The following is a 21,418-nucleotide window of genomic DNA, read 5'->3' as shown; positions in this document are numbered from 1 at the left end:
TAGAAAATTATGCAACCTGACAAAAGCTTCTGTGTCTTCACTACTGCTGTCATTTAAAAATGATTTTGACGAGGCAGTTAAAGTGCAAATTTTGCATGGTTTGTTTGCGGAAGTGCTAGTAGAAGTGGTGGCATTTTGACGATAACTCCTGCAGAAGTTTTATTTTTCCAGACTCCCCATTGTGCCGAAAATTATCAAATCTGACCAATAGTTACTGTTGTCATTTCATACGGTGCATGGCTTTACTTGTGGTAGATTTCCATTGGCAATGCTTAACAACTTGTCGAAAAACTGTCGAACAAATGATATGTTTCGGTGGTTGCGGTGCAGTGTGCATTGATTGCAGCCAGCTTGTGTGTGTGTGTAAGCATTTAGAATTTTTTTTGTAATGTTGGCTTTTATACAATATTCTATCCAGTTTGTTGCACTGTGCAAAACCCAGGGAGTGTTTATTTCTCAATGCCATATGTGTAAAATTGGCATTGAAGAAGGCGTTTAAATAAAAACACAATATTGTTGTGCTATATACATAAAGGCTTGCGAAAAGAAATGAAAGTTTTGAAAACATAAAATAAGATGAATCATTTCTTTAAGTTTCATAATCCTAAATTGGAAAAAAAGAAGTGCTTTTGACAGAGCCATTTAAAGTGGCCATGACACCAAATTTTCGAAGGTGAAATATGCATTGCATGGGAAAACGAATGCATCCCACAGCAAGCTGACAAATTTTGAGTGCATTCGGTGTGGTAAAAAAATGGTAATACCTGAATTTTTTTATACTGCTTTTAAACTGCCTGGCAACACTAATAGATGACAAAATGAAGTTCCACTGCCGGCGATGGCTCCCTCAGACTACTAATGGAAGCCTGTCCCAAAGGCCATGCTTTTGTGTATTGCAAGTGCTGGAAATGATTGCTAGAGCCGGAAATACATCATGGTCACCATGCGTGGTTTTGTTTTCACATGTGCATCTTGCCAGTCAGCCCGAAATAGTTTCTGAAGGTGTTCTCTGGTTTGTGTTTTAAGCTAGTGAAAGAATTGCAGGCACAATGCGCTGTCCGGAGAATTCAGGAGCTTTTGCTCACTTCCAGGGGAAGGTTTCAGTTGAAGCACTTGTACAGCTGTGGGTATGCACCAGTTCAGTACAGTGTGCACATGGTTTTAGAATATTTCGGAGCAAACGACACAGCATTGATGCACTTTTTGATGTCACACAAGTTATGCCGAAGTGGTGGTTGCTGTTGGTGTGAGGGGCTTAGAGGCAGCAATTACAAACTGAAATTTCTGGTTAGAAAGTGTGCTGAGAGCTCAGTTGCCTAATGGTGTTCAACCATTAGGCCACTCCGCTCTCAGTTCCAATGATAGACTGAGATTAATTGCTACAGCAGTGTCATGCCCACTTTGGGTAACTCATTTAGTGACTTTAAGTAACTAAGTGATGACTGAGAAATTTATTTTTCTCACAGGCTTTCCTAGGCATAGGCTTACTGTAGGTCAAATAAATGGAAGTGAATTTGTGTATTGAATTGGGCTACTGGTCTGTTTGAATTGTCTGTGCAGGCACTGGTGAACACATCTACACAAGCCGGGGTGTTGTCCCCCGAAGCATGTTGCTTCCGACAAAGCGACCTAGGGCACCTGTGGGTGGTGAGGACGGTGTCACAGACTTTTCTGGTGAAGGGACTTCAATCAGCTCTGGCCTCGGCAGTTGTGGAAAGTAAGTTGCTGGCATTTGAGATGTTCCATACTAACACAATGCAATCAGCCCTTTGAGGACACATCTGTGTCATCAGTTGCAATAAAACGAGATTTAATGTAACCTAACTTTTAGGCAAATAGTTCTGCAGAAGTCTGCAAGGTAGAGGGAGTTTCATGATGTGAAAAAATTTTTATCCACCTGAAAGTAGCATGAAGCTACAAAGAAATGCCCTTACATGTTCCTCTGAAAGAAACCTATTTTTTGTGTGTGTGTGTGTGAACTGTGAACAGATGTTGTAGCATAGCAGAATGTGTGATCCACTACACAGATTCTTTGTTAAGTGGGTTCACCTGCGCACGCTCTGGTGAGCATACAGGTGCACATTGTGGTAATGAATTGTGCATCATGATGTAATGAAATATGCTAACGTGCAGTGTGCTATCCTGAGGGGCCTGGTGCATGTGTCCCAGTGCAGCTGTGTTTGCAGAGGTGACACCGCATGGACATTCATTGCGATAACATATTAGGCCATTGAGCCACATTGTGCTGCCACCATCGGTTTCGTATTTGGTGCCTACAATGCCACCAAAGTGGACAAGCAAAGCTTTTAGCAAGAAATTTTGTAATGGCTTTGCCTCATCCCTGCTGTATCTATCAAAATGAAGTAATGAGTGGTAAAAAATAAGTTACTACTATGCGACTTCTGGTTTTTCGGTGTGCATGTTTGAATGCCCTGGCTCTTTGACATGCTGTTTAGATGATATGTTTCTGGTAGGCCTACAGATGGTTGAAATCATCATACAGTCTTAAAAAGAATCTCTTTTCCACTGTCTTGTGGAAAAGCCTAAATTGGGCAGGCTGGTAGCTGCGTGAACTAGCACTTACGTCAGCACAATAATACTTTAAAGGGAATGCCTACCTCCCATCTTTCAGTGCACTGTAAAGCATGTGGGTGTAAGCCTTTCTTCGATAGAACTAAGGTTATCGTCAAGCTCAAAGACAAGCAAGCTCAAAAACTTGCAGAAGCCTTTCACATACAAAAAATACGTGCTCGTCCTGTGTCGTTTCTTTTTGTGTTGCCACCATTTTCCGCGCTGATTCAAAGAGTTGAAAAGAAAATACTTTTTATCACAAAACTTTAGCATTTGAAGTAAGACTAGAGAAAGTGAAAGCCTACTGCACTATTGTGCTGAGTGCAATAGGAGGTGCATGAACAGCAGCAAATTTATAGTGAGGCAAGAGGACTGGCTGCTGTCATGTTCACTGTTCTGTCAGTTCCGTGCACTCATTCTTTCTCCACAAATTTGTTTGAGCCACATACAGTCACAAATACTAGTGTATGTATCTTTTGGAAACGTTGTAGCTAAGGAAAGATAAAATGCAGTTAAACCTCAGTATAATTAAATTGGTAAAATTTGCACTTTACTTCGTTATATCGAAATTACATTACAGTTGTTGACGAATTTGTTTTGCGTGGCAGGGGCCATAAAATTTTCCGAATTATCGGACAATTGTAAAAAACAAATTTAATTAACAAATCTAAGTTCATTTTGTTGAACTTGAGAGTCGGCAACCAAATATACGGTTTCATGCCGTGTAAACGATATCTTCGCATCTACAGTTCAAGGCGATGCTTTCCTGTCCACTCCGGCGCTGCGGCTGATAGTGTTACATGCAATGGGATGCTGCTATTATGAAGAGCGCAGGCATAGAGGAGTGAACGCTTCCTGTTTCTCTGGCTAAAATGCGTCTCCGAAACTTGAGATTATGCGACCTTCAGCACCAAACATGCAGGAAGACAGCGCACATGAAGCCATGGCCATCTTGGCTGTGCCCTTGCCACAGGTTACTTCCATAATAGAGCGTGCAGGCCGCGCATGTGCTGAGCCGAGCTGAGAGCCACACACAGCCACGTCCGGGCTTGTAGAGGAGACGCGCACTCACCTGTCCACAACTCTACCCCACCCCTAGCTTGTGTGGGAAGACAGGCACGCATCAAGCCGCCATCCTTTTTGGTTCACCGTCGCGAGTTTTCCCTCGCACTCGCAGCATACGGTGCAAAGGGTGTGATACCATCTTATCACACTTGTGACTTTATATGGAACATGATGGTTAGAGGGTCTTGTTGCTATGCTGCTACACTTGGGTGGCAGCTTTCTGTCACACGGTGCGCGATTTGAGAAGTGTGTTCGCAAGCAGCTGCATGTAACTCAACCATTTGACCATCTATGCCTGCAGCAATTTCCATTTATTGCCTCAGTATTCCTTCACGGCGGCACTGAAATTTTGTTATATTGAAATTGAGTACGAACACACTTCGTTATATTGAGGTTCAAAATACACGGTGTTGTATGGACAAGAAGTTATAAAACATTAAGTACTTTGTTATATTGAGAATTTCGTTATGTTGACATTCATTATATCGAGGTTTAACTGCATTCTACTTGACGCCCTAACCAACCATCAAATTTTACTGTATCATGTGGCTGATCTTACATGTGAACTTTGGCTCTGTAGCTTTGGCTAGGCCACAGAAAGCTGTTGCCAACTATAGTCTTGTCTTCATTCAGCTTGACAAATTGCCTGACCTTCTGGGTGTCTGTTAGCTCATGTTTCTCATATAGAGCAGTGTAAATAATGCAACAAAACATCATCTGGCAAAGGGTGATGAGTCAACACTAAAAAAGAAAAATTCAGTTAAAGAAAATATGGTCTTATTGATGTGAAAAGACATGTATAGGTTACTGTATTTAAGGCTTAACTCTCAGAGAAATATTTGTGAGGCTTGTAGACAGATACACAGCACTACTAATGGTGTAATGTGCCTGCTTAAACGTCTGTGCACACAGACACGGCAAAGGAGGCATAACTAATTTGCATCATGGTGCTGTCATATGCACTGACATCTGCTACAATCATAGGTTTTTGAAAGGACTCCACAGCGCAAGTTTCTGTCAAATCATTAAAGTCCTGTCGTGTTGTCCAACTGAGCATACTAGTGATTAGGCCATTAAATCTCATGGATTCCCAAGAAAACTGATTTATTCGTCATCTGCATATATGCAGTCCTATCATTCCTTCAAAAATAGTTGCTTCACTAGCTGCTTGAGATATGACATTTACATTTGCTTATAGAAGGTGATTTGCAATAGACTGGCAAGGGAACAAGAATTCATGATTGCCATTCAGCTTCTAGAGTCTGTGCAGGAGTATGTATATCTCGGTCAATTACTCACGGGGTACCCTGGTCATGAGAAGGAAATTTATAGGCATTACGAAATCCTGACTGGGAGCTTAGAACAGTCATTGAAAAGAAAAATTTTCAATCATTGCATTGTACTGGCGCTAGCATATGGGGCAGAAACTTGGAGGTTAACAAAGAAACTTGAGAACTAAGAGCGATGGAACGAAAAATGCTAGACATAACGTTAAAAGACGGGAAGAGAGCGGTGTGGATCAGAGAGCAAACGGGGATATAGGATATTCTAGTTGGCATTAAGAGAAACAAATGAAGCCAGGCAGGCCATGTAGTGCGTAGGGCAGATAACCAGGGTACATTAGAGTTACAGAATGGGTGCCAAGGGAAAGGAAGCGCACTTGAGAATGGAAAAAAGTTTGGTGGGGTGATGAAATTGGGAAATTTGCAGGCACAAGTTGAAATCAGCTGGTGTAAGACAAAGGTAATTGGAGATCGCTGGGAGAGGCTTTCGTCCAGCACTGGACTATTATATTATTAATATTAGGCTGATTATGAAGATGATACTGATGATGATAGATTGTTTTGTACCATGAAAGCCATGAAAGTACTGCATTCACTTATGACTTGTTTACTGTCATGGACATAGGAAACCTAGTTTCGACTTTGGTGTCACTATGTGCTGTTCATCTATGTGTTTTTCTTGCATATCAGCAACATTTCAGAGATAATTATTCAACTTCCTTTTCTGTTCGTTCTGCCCTTGTGGCTTTTGCTGCAGGTCAAGCATTCTTCCAACGGATGTCGGAAGTCGAATTGGTGTCATGTATGTGACCAGGGGTCAGTCAGCTGATATGCACTTCATCATCAATGGGGAAGACCAGTTGTATGCAACAGATATCCCTCACCAAGATGCCCCTCTCTATGCTGTTGTAGATGTCTATGGCACCACCAAGCATGTTCGCATTGTGCAGCTTTATGGTGGTAAGTTTTGCCTGAATTTGTTGTTTTGTGACATTTTGGGGAGCGTTAAAAGTAGAACTCTAGTTGAGGATGTTGCCAGGCATGGTGTATAGTGAGTTTTGCACTTTGTAAACCGAACAGAGCTAGGCATGAATTTCAGTTGTTCTGCATTGAGGTTTTCTAGTGGGAAGAGCAGCAGCGGGAAACACTTGGTACACTGCATCTGGTAATTTCTTTTTTTTTCAGTCCCAATTTCTATGGATCATTCTTTAGGGCTCATACGTGGCATGTGCTAGTTGTACACATTGTTTTCACTTCTCATGTAGCAAGGATGTCAGGCACATGTGCGTTAACAAAATTTGTTGCTGTGCTAGTTGGTTCGTGCTTAACAACTGAATACTGGTAAGTGCAATTCCAAGATGGGACAGAAGATGGGCACAGAAGCGCTTGTCCTGTGCTTCTGTGTCTATCTTCTGTCCCGTCTTGGAATTGCGCTTACCAGTATTCGGTTGTTAGGCACATGTGCTAAGTTGTGAGCATATTTTTTTTTGCTTCTCATGTAGCACAGACATCTGGACCATAACCGTACTTCATTGTTTGCTTGATATGAGTGCCTTGAATTTAACCATACACCACCATTAGAAGTTATCACCCGGATAAAAGCATAGCTCACAACTGCACTTGATGCTATGTAGCGATTTGCTAAACGCATTGCTAAGCACATTGTTCTAGAGCTTGAACTAGCTCAAAGTTCAAGCCCATGTTTGTCCACATTAAACTGGCTTGCTTTCAAAAGAATTGCACTAGCAGACATGTAACGGCATGTAATGGCTGTACAAATTACACTAAAGCATTTACTACTTATTGTATGCCAGATCATCTTTATTATGATTTTACAAAAAGCCTCTCAATTTTGCATTAAACGAGCATGAAAAGGTGTGAAGTACTTTTTAACTGTAAATTTAACATTGCAATGTATAAGGCTTGATTGCTGTCAATGCCTAAATTTCTCTTAAAGGGCCCCCGAAACACTTTTTTTAAATTATAGAATGACCTCACTATATATGTACCCCCCCAATCTCTATAAGCCGAGTTATCGTACCGATACCGGGCTTTTTTTTCCCCCCTTATTTTTTGGTCTCCGCTAGCTCGCTGGCAGTAACGCAGTGGAGAAGCCAAGAGGGAAAAGCCCTGGCTAAAGGTTGAGTGTTGCGATGGCGAAAGGGCTCGTCGCGACACCCCGCACTGGCCGTGGTAGATTACACTATGCAGCACTTTGCCGCCATCTCAGAGGCCACGTGTAGTAGGCGCAGCTACGTGCAGTGCAAAGATGAAATTATTTTTCTGTCTTGTTGAGATTGCAGACATGCATATTTTTTATCTAGTTAGCTCAAGATTAGTAATTATATAGTACTGAGAATGTTCTTGTAATCACAAAATCAGCCAGTAGCGTTGGTCAGCCAACAGCTTTTGATCGGCTTTTGATGACGGCATTGTGAAAGCGAGAGCAAGTGTCTGTTTGATGCTTTTGACACAAGCTTGTAAATTTCCTGCTGCATGCAGTGCAATGATATTTGGCTTACATGTTTACAGAAGCCTCTTTAACAGATCGGCAATTTTTTTTTATCATGCTCAAAAAGGTTTTAGGGCCCCTTTAATAGCTCTAAATTTATTTTCATTGGTGAAATGTCAGGTCATCAATTATCCTTCCACTCTTACATAGTTTTCCTCACATCATCTTGCAACTTTTAATCTGGTGATCGTGCTAGTGTTGAATAAGGATATAGTGTTTAAACAACTTTCCCTTTCTTCAGTGTAGCATGCCAGGCAGTCCTCTCTTGCCAGTAAATGGTGCGATAAATGTGTTGTTAATTGTGTGCTGCCCACAGTGGTGGCATCTTTGCAGAGTGCCTGTCGTGATGCCATCCTTCAACATATATCAAGCTGTGCTGTGCGGACTTTGCCACTTCCACGCAAGCTCAAAGAGTACCTGTGTTATCACTCATCACGGCCACAGTAAGCACTTTGCAGCGACTCCAGCTGAAGACCACTACTTCTGCCTCATAATAACAAAAATCCTTGATAATTTCAGAGCTTTTTCTCAAACAAGTTGTTATTGTTGTTGTTGTCTTAGATAGGATTGTGCCTATGCAATTCCTGTCATAAGGGCTTTCTCCCTGTGTGCCATGCAAATGGATCTTTTGTTATCTGTGCAGTATTGAGCTGTTTCATAATGTTATAAAGTCTGTTATTTATCTTGCACATAATTAAATCTAAGACGGACTCTGCACAGTTACTAGTGGTTGTCTTCTATAGTTGCAGTTAGGTTTTGAAGTATCTTTATCACTGTATGCCGCACTTTTTGAGGTGGTGGTAGCTAAACGAAAAGGAAGCACGAACTCACAAATTTCGTTAACATTTCTGGTCTTAGGGACCTGCGCTACGACATTTCTGAATTGTGCTTTTATGTGTGGGCACCCCTAAGCCAGAATTTTTTCCAAGTAGTGACCAGTGATTGTTGTGCAGAGTATTCTGCAGTGTGTTTAGTGAGCCTATTGTATTTTCATATGCACTACATTACCTAATAGCTTAGCACCAACTGCTGAGCATGTGTATTATGGGATTTTTCCACTGTAAACCCTTGTAGGGGCAATATATGAGTTGTGTCCAGCCACCATGCTATCTTTGAGCATGCTTTCTAAGCATCTTTAGTAAACTGAATGTTAAATCTTGCTCTGCACTGTGCTGATGTTTATTTTGTAAGGTACTACTGAAGACAGTGAAATGTAGGCAGTAAAAGCCTTGTGGAGATAATTTTTATGGCTAGTTACATGGAGAAATATTATTGAATATTATAGTTGCTTGCACTTGGGAAGTAAGTTGTTTGAGTGATGTGAAAGTAATACATTATAGTTTTATGTCTGCCTGATTTCTGATGTTTGTAGAATAGTGTGTGTTGACTGGACGTTATCTCAGCAACGTTCAAAATGTCAAACCTGTTAGAGGCGATAATAGAGGGTTTTGAAATTCAGGTGGAAGTTACTACACCCCATGTTCGTCCACATGCCCTTATTCAAATAATTGCCTCTCTCTCTTTTTCTCTCTCTTTATTCTTTTTTTTTTGTTACTTGCCACACTTACTCCTGACCTGGAATAAAAATATGGTTGTTGTCAAAGCCTGTTGCTATCTTGAACAGCAAGGCTTTGAATTTTTGCAGTTGAAATCTCAGCGTTTAGGTTGTTATCAATTGTTATTGTTATGAACTGCTTGCTGAGATGTGCCAACATATAGTAAACATATATTTACAGAGTACTGTTGTTGGGTAGTTGTCTGTAAATACTAGCTAACACTATTTATGCCTCTCATGTATGTATGTATGTGTGTGTGTGTGTATGTATGTATATATGTATGTATGTATGTATGTATTTGATCCATAGAGTGACATAATGAGGTTGTGGCTGTGTGAACTCATGGGTCTGTAGTTTTTGTTCACTTGAGGTCACATGCTGCAATGGTCTCGCACAAGGCGCATTACTTCAGCATTGTTATATTGCCATGTAAGTGCTGTGGCTTGTTGGGTATAAAATAATAGGTGCTCTGTAAGCATCACTCAGTCAGTCCTACTGTACGACTTTGCATGATTAGAATAGGCACTATTGTTGGACATCTTCTTTGTAGCTTGTTTGAAAAGTGCATGTATGCTTGCAACTTCAATTTTTGAAGGCTTTCATTATGAGTGGCGTGTTGACTTGAGCACAGGTACAAATGAATGTACCGTAAATTAACCGGAGGACACAGCTTTCTCATCGTGAAATATGGCCAAGAAATAAATTTTTTAGAAATCAAATGCCATATTTATTAGATTATAAGGTGGTCATGATTATAAGCCAAGGGTGCTGTTGGGGAATACGAGAAAATTAACTTAGCTATGTACACTAATATAAGGCGATATAGAGTAGCTGGCAGATTATTCAGAGTTGGCAGGGATTTCCTGAAATACCAAATAGAAGCCCCGGGAATGACGAGTGTGGGTTATATGCGAATTTCGCTTTGAGCTGTGGCTTTACGGTAGCATTGCACGTGTCTCTATGGAAAGCGTACTTCCCAGTCTTCAAATTTGCTGCCTCGGCCGGCTCCTCCAGGCAGAAGTGAGTGCACGAGGAGCAAAAGTTTCAAGGTCTTGCGAAAGTTCCTGATTGGCAGCACCCACCGTGTGACTGCAGCACGCTTCCCCTTTGGTTCCCCTAGCAACTGGCATGAAGATTGTCAGCTCTTTTTACTGATGAGCCACTGAACTCTCACAAAATGTCAAGATCAACACAACATAGTTTCAGCATCAGATCTCGCCTGTAATAATGTCCCGGCGACCGTTAAAGTAGAAATACAAGACTGTGCATAAATGTAGCTGTTGTAAATGGAAGTCGCCAATAACTAAAATGTAGGCTGCTCCTGCAACTTTTGAAAACAGTGCCAGTGACATGCAGCACAGTGTGGACATGCGGTCCAGCACCTTAAGCATGCATGGAACATTGTATACGCGCATAGACAACTCCGTTCGGGCACATTGGTAGCCGTGTTTTGTACCAGCAGAAACTTTCGATCATCGTTATGTGCATATTGCGAACGCTGCAAATGCTTGGCCTGGCACATCGTGCAGGGTCATGACGCCGTCTACCAGCATCAGTAGTATAATTCCGGTTCTGTTACAACCTTGTTTTGTCTCACTGGAAGCATCTTGTGAACATGCTGAGACATTTAAATGTCTCTAAGTGCGTTGCTGGCGACAGCTCAAAATGATGTGGACGGGTGAGGATGAATCATTTCGGACTTTCGCCCGAGTGTGAATTCTTTCTTGTACAATGCACATTTCTAGATGCATTTCTCAGCAGCGCTTTGTGCCAACAATGCACAGTCTGGACTAAAGGTTGAGCAAGGTGCAAAGCATGCTTTGGCAGTGAAGATGGTGCTAACTATTGCAGGATGCAGTGCAGTCGTTAATGAGTGGTTGTCACTGTGAATGGAAGGTAGCAGGGATTTTGAGGTAAACCTTGGAGCAATGCAAGCTATTAAACCTACTGGGAAAGGCGCAACTGCACTGACTGATTTTAGTTGGTGATGAATGTCTCACTTTGAGGGTTACACCACAAAAGGTTCCGAAAACACCTCAAGGTAGAATTTTAGCTTGATGGCAAGACTGCTGTGACTTATGTTTTTTCTGATGCTTTTGTGAATTAGGTGGAACCAGCATCCACAAAAATGTGACAGTGGTGTACGATGGAACGTGGATAACACGTCGTCATACATCCCACATAGGTGTGGCACCGCGATAGTTTTACACAGGGTTGGTGTTTGACTGCGTTTTGCTGTCGGACTGCTGTCATGGGTGTACGCTAGGATGCACATGTGTGCCAAAAACTGTTGATGCTAACTATGGCTAAATGTATGTGGAGGCAGCACTAATACTATTCAGGCATTCAGTTGAAAAGTACGCCTTGAGCTACACAAACATTGTCTGTGGTGGCGATAGCCAAACTTTCTTGGCACCGTGTGAGTGCAAGATTTATAGTTTATAGCCCTCACAAAAGAAGACTACGTCAACCACGTAAAAAAAAAAAGGGATGGGAACAACTCTAAGGAGAAAGAATTAGTACAATAAAATGTTTTCAATATATCACTGAAAGTTTTATGGAAGCGTCAGGGAGGCATTCTTAATCTTTGTGCCAATTTTATCAGTATTTATCAAGAGACAAGAAAATTTGTTCTGAAAGCTATGTCCCCCCTTTAATCCCATAGTGCAGCCTCGGTGTTACCTCAGCATTTCCTTTTCGTATAGCAAAAGTGACCATAAACATGTCAGAAACATTCTACACTGTAGCTCTGGCATAACAGCAATGTTTGAGCAGCATTCAGCAACATATAAACTGGCTCGAGATATCTTGTCTTTCGTTAAAGTAACTTGCATGTCAGTTGATTCATATGTGTAAGTGCTTGTGATTTTGTTGCTTGTGAAGTTGTTACATCACTTTGGTTAAAAATGTCTTGTTTATGAAATTCAGACCAGTCCACTTGTAACAATACAACATGATAGTATGTCGCTTGTGATTATTTTTGTGTTCCTCCATGCAAAACTGAAAAGCATACTGGGTGTCCCAGCTAACACAGTTATAGAGCAACTCTTGAGCCTCCTGTGCAGATGAAACCTACTGTATGTTTTAGCAACCTCCTAGAGAAGTATTCAGTACTTTTGGTTTTATTGAAATAGTAATTTGTACTGATTAATTAAAATTTTTTAAATTATTAACTTTATTGCCCTAGTTTCAAGACAAGGTTTCTATAGCACATTTGAAAATGCCACCTTCAGTTGTGCGCTTCTGAGTAACTCTTTCGTTCGACATTAAAAAAAAAAGCTGTTATAGCATGCAAACGGCAGCCTGCGGCACCTTTTTAGAATTTTCATGGGCTTTCTTACAAGCATGGAAAAAATAGAGATGGAAATGATAACACATTGTAAAAACTGAAAGTAATGGTTTCATAGATACTCTACATATGTCGTATTGACATTGTGTAATCACTAGAGTTTGTAAATAATGAGTACTAATTACTTAATGAGAACACAACAATACTGTAGGCTTCTTAAGGAGGTTGCCAACACCATACACTTGGTTCCATCTGCACACAAGGCTTCATATTTTGAAAAAACGCTAGCTCCATGTTAGCTGGGACACCCAGTATAAATCATACATTTCATATTGCTCATCAGATGCTGCTATGAAATTTCGTTCATTGCGGAGCTGTTTTAAGGGAAGGTTGGCCATTATGTGAAGTAAAAATTCCACCAATCAAATGGTGCTGATGTGGACCGGTGCTGTCTGAAAAACCCTTAGGTATGTTTTGAAAGTCAGTGTGGATTTTTATTCAGTCCAGATTATTGCCAACGCCATAAGTGCAGTGACTGATTGAGTGTCGTAGACAGTGGAATAGTAACAGCTTGGCCTGCTGCTGAACAAAGCACAAAAATTACTTTTCTCCGCATATCTAACGCCTTTGTGCACAATTTGGTTACATTGTTAAATTGTGAAGTATAGCTTTGTTCATGTTGTCATAGAACCAAGCCATTTGATGAGGTGCGCTTTTCAGACACCACACTTTTTAAAGATAATTGACAATTTTCAAAGATAACTGAACATAAGTGCAGCCCCAACACCATTTCATAGATATTTGTGGGTGAAAGTTTTAATGCGAGTGCAGAAATAGTGGTAACCTAGCCATTAGGCACTGTATGTACCCCAACAGATGTGGCTTGTTGTTGAGACTGACTTAATTTTATAGATTTTTTTTGTTGCATGTTCATATAACATAAATTTGACAGTGCTTTATTTATGCTTCACATCCCACCCCCCCCCCCCCAGATACATGCATTTCAAAACATATCTCGGATGAATTATAGCTATGGCATAACTAGCCAAATTTGATACTGTGTAAATGAAGTGGAAAAAAATGAATAAAGTTAGACTGTAAAAAAAAAAATGACTGCTTTCAATCAATACATTTAGGCATGCTTTGTTTGAATGCCCAATATTTTTATTGGAGACTCTTTCAGCTAGTATTACATGTTCATATTCACTTTTATTTGACTCGTTCCATGTGTAAAGGGATTGGCAAAACTTAACACTTAGATTAAGACTTGAATGTGGTGTGAATTTTGGGTATATTCTTGGCGTGGGTATTTATTTGTCGCTGTGTCTCAGTCTTATGGTCTGCCAAAGGCTTTTAGGTCATTAAACAAGACTCCACCATGTTACAGTAGTTTGGAACCGTAGAATGTGTGTTACAGCAATTTAATAAATGTGATGTAGCAGTGGACAACAGGCAGGAGTGGATCCCATGACTTCACAGTACCAGACCAGATGGTTTATTTACCTTAGGTGGGAGCTGCACAAGAAGAATTTTAAAGGTACCTGTTGGCAGTGGCTCAGTGGTGTTCTGCTTTTGAGCATGAATTTGGCTTCTGGCCGCTGTTGCCACATTACAATGATGCAACAACACCTGTGTACCGAGCTTTGGGTGCACGTTATGGAGCCCCAGTTAGCCAAAATTAATTTGCAGCCATCAGCTACAGTGTCTCCATAGCCTCTGCTCCTTTTGGACGTTAAAACCCTTCAATCGGAATTTTAAAGGTACAGAAATTAAACATCAGAATGTCATTTTTGTTGTCATCTAAGAGTAAGAAACATTGCAGCAACATTTCATTAATGCTCTAGTCCAGTGATCTGAGCTTCACTGCAAATGAGCCTTTGTAATTTTCTAACATTTTTGAAGGCAAGCTCATTCAATATACAGACTAAGAGGGTATTAAACTGAAAATATTTTGTTGTACGCTAACATAGCTGATGACCTGAGTGGACAAGCAGCATTTTGTTTGTACACTGTACCAACTGAGTGGCAACCAGTATTAGTGTTTGGGCGTGTGCACTATTGTTGGCTATGTAAGTGTAACTCTGCGTAGCTCACAGCTCGTGACTTGTAAAAAAAATTTTTTTTTGCCATTCCTATTTTTACCTTTTTTTTATTGTTAGTGCAAAAAATGTATTGATACAGTAGCCATTATTATCCGCTCCTGACCAAACTAGGATAGAATTTTACTTATGTTTTTGTTTTTCTATTCCTCTCAACTTACTGAAAGTTCTAATTGTTACGATTATCTGTGGATACATCGGGCATCCCTAGAATTAGCACATCTAAAATATGTGCTTGTCAGCTTTTCATTAATCATTAGTTTAAAGTGAATAGTCTGAGGGTGCATCTGTGCTTCACTTCAGTGCACTGTGGACCAAATGTATCAAAATAGCATGCAGTTGAACTGTAACAATAATTTTGTCTCTGACTGTAGAACACGTCGAGATACTCCCAATGTGCAGTACAGCACGCCGCTTTTTAACTGCTGCTTTCATTAAGAAAACTGTAAAGTGATAGAGAGAATGCCTAGGTCATACTTGACATAGCACATATATTTCAGTTCCATTCCTGTTCATGCATTGGCATTGGCCCAAGCAGCACCTGTTTGTGTTGTCGCTAAAGTCAGCTGGTGCAGAGTGGTGGGCAATAGGAATGAAACATAGTTGAGGGAGAACCATTGCAGTATACCAGCCATGCTGCTCTTAGAAGGGCAAATTTCAGCTGCTCTTTGTGTGTGCCCTAGGAGGCTGTTTGCAGTCTCCATGAATTTCCCTTTTGTGATGCAAAATACCATGTGGCCATATGTAAATAGATGTTTTTTGTTTAAGAAATGTAGTGTTGCAAAGTATAGTTTGATTTTATAATAAATCACACATGCAGAGCTTGACATTTCAACTTCTGTTAATTTGACCTTGATACCGATGAAATTGATGGAATTATCCATCTGGTCTAATTAACTCTTTTCTTACAGAGCCATAGGAAATTGACCAATTTGATCAGCAGCTTTTCGACACATTGTTAAACATTGGGACAGGAACTCTTCCACAATCAGTGCTGCCATGTACCATATGAAATGAAGACTGCGCTTTTACTTTTGGTCATTTGGCAATATTCGACACATTGAGGAATTGCAGAAAAGTAAAGCTTCGACAAGAGGTGTTGTTGAAACTCGCCTCCAGTGATTGTCGTACTTCTATATAAAACAAGACATAATGTGCACTTTGGTCAAGTTGGATACGTAACTTTTAAGTGACAGCAGCAGTGAAGACACGGGAGTTTCTGTCAGGCTGTCTGATTTTCTGTTTCAACATCTACACTGTTTCAACGATGCCTCAAACAGGAGTGCACATTGTTTTTATTATTATGCTCGACTAATATCAAGTGCAACTTCATTTTTTCCTGCTGTAGTTTGCGTTTGATCATTAGTATTCCCACAGTGTATATGCTATACTCATGGAATGAAGCATGTCAGTTAACAACTGCATATACCTTTGTTTCCACTGTCTCGAGTTAGTGTAATACTACCCTTGACAGACGGGATTTGAACTAAGGGACATCTACTGGAAAGGTGTTCACATAGGTGACACACAACAGAGTAGTATTTTCTTTCTGGTAAGGATCCCTTGCAGAAAGGGAGATATCTGAACTACTTTACGGGTGCAAAGGCATTGCCTCATGCCCAGCTAATCAACAACTCAAACGTTGAAACACTTCGTAGTCTTGGTAATAATTTATTTGCTTCCAAAAATTTTTCCTATGGTTAGCAGATGCCTAATTTCTCTCGCAGTGAACTTTGATTGCAGCCATACTTTCAAACGCATGCAACTGTCCCCGTCGCAGATGTAGACACCGTAGCATCACCACACTCGCTGTGGGCTGCTTCATTTCATTTGTTTTTCTGGCTATCCAGTTTCGCTGGTGCAGCATTACAATGAACTGGAATATATGAGCAACGTACTGTTTGCTGTGCATTATCACACAAATTGGTGCTCGTAGTGGTGGCGTTGTCATTGCTAACTATTGAATGCATCTAGCAAGCCGTAGTTCTACCCTTGGCAGTCCTGGAGCGCGCGTCTGGTCAGAAGTCTGACGCGCATTCTAGATCAGCCATGCTCCAGCACTAGCAGCGTGCTTGCTCATTCTGCGCACATTGTTGTTAAATGAAATTTTAATTTCGCTGCTAACAAGAAATCGCACTGACAATAACGAATAAGTGAATTGTAATGCTGCGGCACGTCCTTTATGCATCATACTTTCCCTTTTTTTGCTGTATGCATTCTTGTTTTTTGTTTTGCACTGACCAGATCCACAGTTTTTTAGACCGTGCCGTACTGTGTGTCACTGGAGAAACTCCTTTTATTATTAAATGTGCTGAGAAAACATGTTACAGGTGTACTTAATGCATCCTCTGCACCAATCTCGTGTGGAAAAAAGAAGAGCAAAAACAATTCCATCGCATGTAGTCTGGTCTCGACGTTTGCTGTGTGTGGACATTTGATAGCGTTGCCACCACCACCACTGTCATTGTAGCTGCTGGTCGTGCCGCTGGTCACAGTGCACAAAAAGTCACTTGTTTTTTAGAGGACTGCAAACCCCCCACTTTTTAGACTGCACTTATGATATCCTCAAAGGCAACTTTGCCAAGGGCAGGCTGAAAATTGGGATTTTCAGCATGAAGTAGCTTGTACTTAACGCATTCAGTACCCATAGCATCACCGAGACGGATGCTGCAGCTCTTAACGTGACAGTGTTAAGGGCCCCGTGTCGCAGAAAATCTGGTGTTGGCATCCAGTGTCGACTGTCATTTTGGCACAAAGAATTTCGAACCATGCAGGCCCTCCATGTAGTGCAAGGAACTTACTGAACTAATTGAATTTCTCAAGGTATAATACGTCAAAAAAATCGTAAAGTACGACTTACACACAACCTACAGACATGATAGTGTCGGATTGTAATTTAAATATATAAGAAAACTTAATTTTCTTACGCGGAAACTCGATACACAAACCCCTTTCCCATGGCTTCTACCATTCATAGAGCGGCCACGGCCTTCGAGATTTGCGCACGGCCCATTCCTTGGAACACGTCCAGATGGCGCTCCCCTCCGCTGTATCGTGGCCCACGCAAGAGGCCGTGTTTCTACCAGAAAGCTCGCCTTCATACATAGCATTTCCCGCCAGCGTTTCGTGGTAAACATTATGGTTGCATAAGCTGCAGTTGCCGGGAAGCATGAGAAGTAGTCGGGGATCTTTCAATGCTATCGCATTCTACTCTTAAAGGCAAAGCTTAAGCGTCCTCCAAATTTTTTTAGTAACAAATTTGCACTTTCTGAAATTATGTGCAATAGGTTTTTTTTGGCTTAGCCCATCCCTGTGCTCAACTGATTATGTGCATAGCACTGAGCAGCACGATTTCATACTTATTGTTGCTTTCAATGAACATGATCATTTGCTGATGGATCGTATTCCCATACAAGGCGTTCATAGTTCCTTGTTCCATCCTGCTGCAAGGATTGTGTGATTGCTTTTACGTTAGTTAGAACTTAAGGCATGTTGCTCTCAGTCCTTCCACATCACCGTACGCACTACAGTACGACAAGGAAAAATTTTATATGCGATATTGCACCTTATAAATTCGACCACACGGAGTGCTTCAATTGTGTGGTGACCATATGAGGCTGGAAGTGAATGATAAAGCTGGCATATGTTCCGCTGATAAACTTGTATCTCAAGCATGTCCTGCACCTTCCCACCCCATGCTTTCTACTTCCTAGCCTACGTTTTTTTACTTTTGTTAAGCACAGCTGATAAAACCTTTTGCTTGAAGTGAGAGAAAATGCAGCAGCTGCAAGGCAGTGCCTCGGCAATAATTGGTTCCCTTTCTGTTGGTTCCCCCCCACTCATTCACACTATAGTATAGTATCAAGTAGAAAATTGAATTTTATTGAACACACCTTTACTTTTTTCTATCTTCATATTGGCAGTGAACTCCTACATTCTCCAATCAGTGCCCCAGTAGCAATCTCACCAAGACTTCCTCTGCCAGGGCCAGCGCAGACATCTTGGTACTGATCAGTCGAGGTACGATTATCCATCTAGGACTGATTTCAGAATCTAAAGAAAGCCTTGGCCCATAAAATGTATGGGCACTGGCTGGGACCTTCTGGCAGGATCGTATTAACAGGTCCCTTGCTGTAGATTTATATTTTTGAGGAATTTTATGGTTGATGAGCTAATGTGACTTCAAGAGCTATGCATATGTATGCAATAAATGTATTGTACAATTGAAATGGGGTCTGTACCTGCATATCACAGTATGCAGCAGGAATGATTGAAGTTGCATAAGAACTGCTTGTTATGACATTTGTAGTGGCTGCTTTGCCCCATGTAGCTCTTATCACTTGCCAATGGTATTTAAGTGGCAGTCTGATATGGTCAGACATGATTGGATGTAACTAACTACATGTAATTTTAATCTATTCATTTATTTCTGGTAATTTTGTAATTGATCGCTCACTTTTTTTACTCAGTAACGCTCACTGTAATTCATTTGCTTTTTCCAGTAACCAATTACTATATTGATGAGGTCAGCTATAACAGGCAATGCAGATTTGAGCACTTCAGTTTGACAGGAACTACAGTAGAATGCTCGCGGTCATGCAAGGTAGCGGCCTCGTGGATGCACAATGTTCAGAGAGCCAAACCCTGGTACTCGGTATTTGTTTCCTCATCTAAACAGTTTACCGGATGTTAGCCGATGAAATGAACTGGTGCTGCTCTGGCTCGATAGTGATGATCACTTCATACATTGATGCTACAAAACCATATACAGAATATTTTTTTCAGCTTTTCGTTGGCCCTACCAGAAGCTTCTTCTCTGGGCCCCAGGAACAATAAAGCACTGCGCTTCATAGAGGATCGAGAGGCGAGCATAGTGGCATTGAGTAACCACAATCATTATATATGGAACGTGTTCGTACGTTACAACACCGCCCTTCCCTCCAGCATGCACATCAAGCAAGTTTTAAGCATCACTGCTGATTTGTATACGTCAAAACGAGGGAAGATGACTGACAAAAATTTTGAAAAGTAATTGTTGGTGAAGATAAGCATGTGAATGGCTGAAGAAGATGCACTGAAGAACCAGGCCAGCTCATTATATGTACTGTATTTGCGCAATGTTAATAAAGGTTGGAAAGAAAGTAATGTAAGAGTAATGATTACATTTCAGTAATCCCTCAATTGCTTTCGTGGGTCACTGTAATTGATTACATTATTTAATGAAGTGATTGCGATCGGTTACTTTTTTTTTTGTAGCATGTACAAGTCTGGATATGGTGTCAATTTAGTATTATGCTGGCTGTTCATGACCTCTGCTTTTTAAATTTCACTGTGCCTGCAGACTTCGTTAGTGGACATTGCTAACATTTCACATGCTGAAGAAAAAAAAAAATCTTGGAGGACGCTTAAGCTTTGCCTCTTAAGAGCGGAACATGATAGCGTTATTGGGCCCTATTGACGCCAACACCAGATATTCTGCGACACAGGGCCCGATAGAGAGCAATTTTAGGCCACTCCTGATGGGAGTGCAGGACAGAGCAATGCCTCATACCCTGATAAGGCAGAGGCTACAACCAGCAACTCGCCAATGGCTCATACCGCCGTTAGCAAGGGAAAAGGGGTTTGTGTTGGAGTTTCTATGTAACAAAATTATGTTTTCTCGTATATTCAAATTACAGTCTGATGCTATCATGTCTGTAGGTTGTGTCTAAGTCGGACTTAACAAACTTTCTGATGCATTTTACTTAGAGAAATTCAATTAGTTCAGTAACGCCTATGCACCACGCGGGGGGCTTGCATGGTTTTAGTTCAGGATGATTTTTTTCTGATGAACAACACTGCCGACAGAGGACGCCGACACCGGATTTTCTGCACCACAGGGCCCTTAACGCTATTGCGTTAATACTACGTGAATTAAAGAGATAAGCTGCTGAGTGCCTGGAAAATTTTGTGAGTGAATTGAAGGTGTTGTGGTGTGAATTTAAATTTAGTATCATGACAGTGACACATTACCATAGTGTACTACACTAGACTGGCCTCATTTGCCAGATACTTTTGCTTTTCTAGATCTGTGGCAGGGTGAAGTGGGCGGTTTATGAACATGGGTTGTCTCGAGTAGCTTGGATTGTTCCTACCTGGTTCCTGTCATTTGAAGTTGACAACACACTTTAACATGTGGGTCCAAACCAGACCTTAAATATATATTCGTAGTAGTACGGAATCATTGGCAATGATCCATTGAGCTCAGATGCATTGCACATCACTTAAAAAGAATACACTGCAGAAATCCCCATTGTGTAAGTTTCATGCTAGGAAAAATTGTAGTCTCTCAAACCGTACCAGAATGTTTCAAAGGGAGTGGTTGCAGTCACCTGAAAATAGAGTTCGCGTCTGAGAGAAAATATTTCCCGTTTCGGTCGTTTACATGTCAAAATCAATTGAGTGAGAAAGGTTTCGGGTTGCTGTAGTGATGCATGCTACATGCGTTAAATAAAAGCCGTCTCATATATATATATATATATATATATATATATGTACACACACACACACAACGGTATTTTTTTTTCTTGACTCATTCGTTTTTATTTTTCAGACTACTAGAGAGAAAACGCGTCTTTTGCCCCCTTCAATTCTCGGCCTGCCCCATTGGTACAACGTTGACTCTATACTTTTGCGTAGTTTCATTCGTCTGCTGCAACATGATCATGTGTGTCCTTATTTCTGGATTTTGCTCTGCTTGTGCGTTGCTCTGTATACCTCATTACGTACGTGTGACGCTGCGTTAGTGTTGAAAAAATACTCTCGCACTGGTGCGCATCCGTAGGAAATTTTGATACCATTGATACTGTGTAAAATATACTTTGCATGCTTGTTGACATGCACACGTACGTCTACAGCACTCTTACCTGACAAGAACTGTACATGCTGCAGTGCTTTTGTTCCCGTGGCAATAAATGGATGCTAAACAGTATGCTGCGTTGCGTCATTGTCTTGTATTGTTGACGCACTGCAAGTCAGTGCCTGAAACGATAACTATTTTGTCA

The 21,418-nt window shown here is 41.0% G+C and overlaps 1 protein-coding gene across 1 annotated transcript in view; it reads left to right on the top strand.

The window, feature by feature from the left end:
- Positions 1 to 21,345, top strand: part of LOC126545805 (neuralized-like protein 2) — a 32,292-nt gene extending 10,947 nt beyond the window's left edge. Inside the window, exons 3-6 of the mRNA XM_050193810.2 lie at positions 1,561 to 1,717; positions 5,677 to 5,879; positions 7,748 to 7,874; positions 15,287 to 21,345. Coding sequence (XP_050049767.1) covers positions 1,561 to 1,717; positions 5,677 to 5,879; positions 7,748 to 7,874; positions 15,287 to 15,302 — 503 coding nt within the window. The 3' untranslated portion in view covers positions 15,303 to 21,345. The remainder of the gene's footprint in view (positions 1 to 1,560; positions 1,718 to 5,676; positions 5,880 to 7,747; positions 7,875 to 15,286) is intronic.
- Positions 21,346 to 21,418: the final 73 nt, after the last annotated feature.

Source organism: Dermacentor andersoni, chromosome 1, assembly GCF_023375885.2.
Source record: "Dermacentor andersoni chromosome 1, qqDerAnde1_hic_scaffold, whole genome shotgun sequence".
Taxonomy (NCBI): domain Eukaryota; kingdom Metazoa; phylum Arthropoda; class Arachnida; order Ixodida; family Ixodidae; genus Dermacentor; species Dermacentor andersoni.
The sequence above is the reverse complement of the archived record's forward strand: the minus strand, read 5'-3'. Positions and strand labels throughout refer to the sequence as shown.